This window comes from Petaurus breviceps, unplaced genomic scaffold, assembly GCF_028583685.1.
Source record: "Petaurus breviceps papuanus isolate PSGF00001 unplaced genomic scaffold, PetGlider_PUasm1.0 207, whole genome shotgun sequence".
Taxonomy (NCBI): domain Eukaryota; kingdom Metazoa; phylum Chordata; class Mammalia; order Diprotodontia; family Petauridae; genus Petaurus; species Petaurus breviceps.
In genome coordinates, this window is record NW_027185850.1 from 30,119,981 (window position 1) to 30,126,709 (window position 6,729).

Consider the following 6,729-nt stretch of genomic DNA (forward strand, 5'->3'; position numbering starts at 1 on the left):
GGCCAGAAACTGTGGGTCCATCCTCACCTCCCGCGTCCCTCTAGCCCAGGCTTTGCCAGGGTTCCTTAGAAATTCTGCATGACTCAGTGTCTGTGATGCCTCCTAGAAAGCCTCTTCCAAGAGGGTGAGACCCTGGCTGGCTACACCTCAGACTTTGCCCTTCCCCTTCCCCCAGTCCAACTTACTGCCTTTGGGCCTAAGGTCTGGGATTCCCTCCCTGTCTCCACCTCCTCAGCCAGGCTTTGAAATTCCTGCCCTTTTTGCTCTGGCTTACAGAGAAGAAACATTCCCCGCTGTGCTCCACTGGGCCCCTCTCACTGAAGGCTGTTGGGGGATGGGAGGGGGAAACAAGGTTCCCAGGTTTATAAGAAACAAGGGGAGGGACAGCCAGACCTGGGTGCCTGTCTGTGGTACTGGCATTTTAATTTACTGTGACTGTAAATGCCATTTCCCCCAGGACTGGTCCATTTGTTCTTCAAAGGGAATTGACTTTTTTTTTTTTTCACTTTTTTAAATGGGGGGGAGGGGAAAAGGGGAAAGACACAGACAGAGAGACTGACTGTGGGTTTAGGGTAAACTGGTAAGGAGGCAGAGAGTAACTAGGTCTTCTTTCTGGGTATTCATCCCCATGGAATTTCGATCCCTCCTAGAGGAGAAACAAGAGAGACTGCCCTTCACATGCAAGAGCTCTGGGGAATTTGTCCCAGGTACTTAGCTTATTCTGACCCCAGATAGCATCTTGAGCTGTGCCCCAAGCCCCAGGAAGGCCTTCCTGGCCTGTTAACAGCACCAGCTTCGGGGGCCTGTGGTTGCTCTGCTCCCCAGGAGGCAGGGACACCAGGGAACCATCAGAAGGGCTTGTTGGGGAGCTGCTGCTTTTGTACACAGAACCCCCACCCATCCTTGGTTTCAGCTCAGGGAGAGAAGCTAAAGAGGCCCAATGTGAAATGTCCTTCACTTGGAAGAACCTCTGGCTTCAACCCCCTCAGAGCCCCAGCTGGACCAACTCCAGGCTTCACTTGGGGAGGAACTCTGGACAGTGCCTCCCCCCTCCATTTCATGTTCTATCACTGACTGCTTGAGAAAGACACAAGGAGAATAGAAAATTAGAACCGGCCTCTTGCTGCCCGTACTGCCACCCCATCTTTCCAGTGGAGGAGACCAGACATTAACCATGTCCACGAGGTGTGGTGGGAGCCCAAGCTGAAGAGAGAAGCAGAACAGCAGCCTGGCCTTCTGCTCTGGATATCATCCCTCTTGGCCAGAGGCCCCTAGCCCTGGAGCCAGGCAAGGAGGGGGCCTGTCTGCCCATGAGCTTTTCCCAGGTTATTAGAACCACAGCTCTCCCTTCCCCAGAGATGTGAAGAATTTCTGTTCTTATAGTTGCAAGGTAGGGAGGGTCCTAAATGACCTTTTTATCTAGAGGCAGCAAACTTTGGAACCAGATTAAAATGTCCTTGGGGAATGTTTAGCAAAATAAATACGAATAGTATACACTTGTTAATTGGTGGCTTTCTAAGTCCCAGGCTGCCCCAGGCAAGGATCTGTTGCTCTGGGAGTTGGGCTCTGCTGCTCTAGGCCTGGCCTTCCCAACCAGCACCCTCTGGGCCTGCGGGCTCAGATACTCAGCACCTCACCACACGGCCCATTCTGGTTTTGAACAGCTTTCTGTCCTCACAGTTGGTCCTTTCGTGGCTTCAATCCTTTGGCCCTAATTTCATCCCCTGAAGGCAAAGAAGCCTGCTTTCTTTTCAGGTCAGTTGGAGTTCCCTTTCCCAGATGGAATGTCCATTAGCTCCCTGAAGGCAGGGATGGTTTACTTTGGGAGTTTGTGCTGCTGGCACCTGCCCCGAGGCCTGATATAGTCAGTATTTGATACCTGCATCTGGGTTGATTGATTAATAACTTCTGCCTATTTTCAAGACACACACACAGGTCCTATCCTTACAGAGGGGTGGGTATGGAATAATGGGATGGGGCACAAGAGAGAAGTGTTGGCTTCCCCACCACCGGCCCCCTGTTTTCAAAGCAGAGTCCAGGTGGCCCCTCGTCTGGTGTATCGTAATTAGGGCTCCATTTTCAGGTATGAGACAGACTAGACAACCACACCACTCCCTGCAATGTCTGCAATTATAAATCCTGTGAAATCCTTGAAAAACCTGTAGGTGAATTTGAGGAAGAAGCTATTAGTCAATCAGTAAACATTTATTAGACATCTGCTATGTGCCAGGCACTCTGGGAATACAAAGAAAGGCTGAAGAATCCCTGTCTTTTGGGAGCTTACAGTCCAATGGGAGAGACAGAATTCAGATAAGATGTACAAGGGATAAATAGTCACTAGAGGGAAGGCACCAGCATTGAGAAAGGCTTCCCAAAGAGGAGGGATTTTAGCTAGAACTTGAAGGAAGCCTGGAGGTGGAGATGAGGAACAGAGGACCTGGACTGGACCTTGAGAAAAAAGGACTTCAACAATTGAAGATGGGGAGGGGTGTGGCCAAGGCATGAGTGACAGTCTACACTGAATTTGTGAACCTGGGGCACCCCAGTAGAAACAGGGAGATCAGAAAGTGGGGTAGACTGGAGGAGAAAGATAATGAGTTATTTTGTAGTAGACATTTCAAATTTGAGATACCAATGGGTCATCCAAAAGGCAATGATGTGGGCCTGGAGTTAGGGCTGGACATGTGGACCTGGGAAGTCATCTGCAGAGATGATCACTGAGCCCGTGGGAACTGGTGAGGTCACCAAGTGAGATGATGGGCCAGGACAGATCCCTGGAGTTCAACGAGATGCTGTGGGCCAGCCTGACCTGGATGAAGACCCAGCAAGGGAGTCTGAAAGGAGCATCGCTACAGGAGGGAAGGAACCGAGAGAGGAGCCAGGAGAAGAAGAGGATGGAGAGTGTGAGGGGCTGCAGAAGGGTCAGGAAGGATGTGCACTGAGAAGAGATTTGGCAGTTAATAGACCAAGGGTAATTTTGGAGCAATCGGTGAGATCCAAGGGTTTAGAAGAGAGTCAAGGGGAGAAGTAGGGGCAGCTTTTGGAAGGAAGTGTAGCCAAGAACGCAGAGAGATACAGAGGATGATGGGGGAAGGATTTTCCCAGGAAGGGAGAGACTTGGGTGTGTTTGCAGGTAGCATGGAGCTAACTGTGCTGGAAGAAGAGACTGAGGATAATGGTGGGGGTAGGCTCTGGAGCAGAGAGAAGGGGTTGGGATGGAGCTGGGGTAAGACCAGGGTTTGGCCTTGGGGAGAAGAAGGAACTTGATGTCAGGCCGTGTGAGAGGGGGAGAAGAGCAGCAGCAGGAAAGACCCCCCCCCACCCCCCTGCCAGTGAGCTGGTGGTCACAGGGCTGGGGGAGAAATAGGAAGCTGGAGGAGAGGAGAGAGCATACATAGTAAGACTTGACTTTGAACCCGCCAAGTCGATATTCTTAAATGCAGACCTGACCTTGTCACTCCCTACTCATGACAGGTGTCCAAGACAGTCGTTTCTCTTCTTTTCTTTTTTTTTTCTTTTTGCTTTTTGGAGGGGAAAAGGCAGAGCAATTGGGGTTAAGTGACTTGCCCAAGGTCACATGGCTGAGGCCGGATTTGAACTTAGGTGCTCCTGACTCCAGGGCCAGGGCTCTGTTCACTGTGCCACCTAGCCACCCCCTAAACAGTCATTTCTAAGGCCAAGGACCAGAGGTGGGAGCTTAGAGAACCTGTATAACCTCTTCCCCCAACCCTGGTTTGCCTGTTTCTCTTTGTGTGCTGATAATCCATGCACAGCACTGGCTACCCCCCCCCCCCCCCCCCCCGCTCCAGGTCTTCAGTGCCCTCCTCCTGCCCTGACTCTCCCCCTCAATCACGGAGCTTGTTTCATGCATGTTCTGTGTTTTGTCTATTTATTTGGTGTGTGTTGTGTTTCCCCCTCAGAAGGGCCTGCTGTGTGCCAGGCCCTAGGCTAAATAAGCATTTCACAAATTGTCTCCTTTGAGTCTTACTACAGTGCTGTGAGGTGTTCCCATGACATACCTGGGAGGCGTATCCCCATTTTGAAGTTGAAGAAACTGAGGTAGACAGAGGTTAAATGACTTGACCAGGGTCACCCAACTACTGAGTGTCTGATGTCAGATTTGAACTCAGGTCGCCCTGACTCCAGGCATGGCACTGTAGCCCCTGTGCCACCAGCTGTCTTCTAGTGTTGGAGGGCCTGTTATGTGGAAGAAGGGATGGTAGAAGCAGCTTTTCACCAGATATTGGATAGACTCCAAGGTTTCTGCACCTCCTTCCATCTCCTGGCTTGCATGGGACCTAGACACCTGCCCTCAAAGAGGCCACAGATAGAAAGTCATGCGCGGAGAGCTGGAAGCGCTGTTTGAGGCCTGCAGCCCATACCCAGGGCCTTAGACTCCATGGCCAACACTTTCTTACTTCCTGCCCTGGCCCTGTAAGTCTTGACTCTGGGAGAGCCAGTGGAGCGAGGAAGAGTGAGAAAGAGGCTGTTTTTTGGTATGGGGGAGTCAAAGAAGTTTTCCTGGCAAAAGCATCATCATATGCTTGGCTGCTACAGGCACAGGAAATTCCCGCTCCACTCTGACCCCTCTGGTTCAGCCTTGACCCTGCTGCTATCCAGTCTTTATACTTTATCTGAGGTGCATGTGTGTGTGTGCACACACGGGCATGCACATACATGGGCACACATGCACATGCATGCACAGAGAGTGTGCTCCTCTGACCTCCTGGGTTATGCTCAAACTTGTCCCCACCATGGCCTCTCACATTAAAAACTTACCTCTGCCTTCACTTTCCATTCACATTCCCTGCATTTGTCCCCATTGGAAGCATACAGTGGCTGTTTCCAGGGTTCAGTCATTGGGGCCAAGGACCAGAGGTGGGAGTTTAGAGAACCTGCATGTTTCTCACTGCCCACCTCAGGATTCTGCATACAGTGAGCACTTAGTGTTTGTGGTGTCTTTCCCTCTCTGGGATTCAGTTTCCTCATCTTTAAGATCATGGGGTTAGAGTTAGTGATGTCCATGTTCCCTTCTCTCTCAGAATCTATGAAATCCTAAATATCATGAGTCAGGCCTCTGTCCCCTAAAGCAAATGGACAAGAACCAATTGATTGCAGGAAGAAGGAAACGATTTAATGGGAAGAGAAGGCCAGAGGGGAGGGGCGCCTCTTGTCACCACCATGTCACACTCAGCCCAAGGCAGGTTGGGTCGGGGTTCCTACCCCAACATCTCCAGAGCGTCTGTAATTTAGAGGGGGGGTGCCGCTCCCCACCTGAGTAGCTTGACTCAGGTGGTAGAAGATTGTCATAGATTTCTGCAATGATTTCTTCTTAAGGTTGTTTAAAATGAATATTGGGGATTCTGAACAAAGGGGACTTTTCTGAAGTGAATTCCCCTTAACTCAGGCTTCTGGCTCACTCCTCCTACCCCATCATGTCCTTGCTTCCCCTCCTACGGTGAGCAGAATAAGGCCTTTTTTGTGGCAAGGAATTTCTCAGAACATTTTTAAAAGTATGTTTCCTGGGGATCCATTTCTCTTATACCATGACTGCCCCTGCCTGACCTTGCCCTTTAGTTGGCTGGAGACAGGGTGAGCCAGGGGTCCCTGTACATGCCTGGGTGTCTTTTCCTGTGCAGTACAGGCCTCCCAGGGGACAGTTTGAGTTGACTGGTGTGTCAGAGGCCGGTGGAGTTATCCCAATGATGCCATTTCCTGCTCTGCTAAGCTTTTCTACACAGAAGCCTCACCCCAAGCCCTGCTGAAGCCTGCCTTCAGCCATTAGAAACAGGTACCAAGAAAGGGTTCCTAAATGCCTAGGGCAGCCCCACAGGGAACATGTGCTTGTCAGTTTGGGAGAGAATGTCAAACCTTGCAGAAAGTCCCTACTCTTGGGCTGTAACTGGACTGCTGGCACCCAGTGTGAGGGTGGCCCCATCACCGCCCAGTGGGAGAGCAGCTGGTGCCATTGGCTCTGGTGTCTGAGCAGCAGATGGCAGATCCCCTTTTGGCCTGGGAGAGGCAGCTGGGAGGGCTGTCAGCTGGGCCAGCCTGGGACCTGCAGGAGAACAAGCTGCCTGCCGTGCACCCTAGCAACATAGGCCTGCACAGGACTCTGTGCCAGCCAGCCCCTGTCTCCACGGGTGGCATCCTCGCAGCGAGGAGCCTTGGCACAAGGCGCACATTGTTGGAGTGACTGAGTGGGACACTATTTATTCACTTCCATGGTGCAGGTGCTCCTGAATCAGATTTGTGTTTTTAAGCACCAGCATTTAAGAATTGTGAAGCAAACTGGGCAGGTTGTATAATCAAGGCCTGGACCTCATGGCCAGCCAGAGCCTGCTTCCTTTCAAAGGTTAAAATAGGGAGTGGGGGTGGGGCATGACACATAGGGTGGATGCCCAGGGGAGCTTCATTTCTGGCTCTTGTTTCTTCCTAGGTCAATCACATCCATCCGGAGTGAACTGATTCCATACTTAGTTAGGAAACAGTTCTCACCTTCATCACTGCAGGGACGCATTGAAAAAGAGTGGACCCCAGAGAAGAAGGACCAGAAGTCCATAGGTCAGTGCAGGAGCCAAGAAGCAGTGGCCACTATTGAGGCCAGGTCTGCTGCTGAGCCCCTAGCTGAGAGGGATTCAGAATTTGCTGCCCTGGGTTTTGTTGTTTTTTTTTTTTTACTTTATTTATTTTTCATTTTCAACATTCACTTCCATAAGCTTTTTTTTT

The 6,729-nt window shown here is 51.0% G+C and overlaps 1 protein-coding gene across 1 annotated transcript in view; it reads left to right on the top strand.

The window, feature by feature from the left end:
• Nucleotides 1-6,729, top strand: part of LOC138165043 (translation initiation factor eIF2B subunit gamma-like) — a 91,363-nt gene that overhangs the window by 60,338 nt on the left and 24,296 nt on the right. Inside the window, exon 7 of the mRNA XM_069093140.1 lies at nt 6,440-6,564. Coding sequence (XP_068949241.1) covers nt 6,440-6,564 — 125 coding nt within the window. The remainder of the gene's footprint in view (nt 1-6,439; nt 6,565-6,729) is intronic.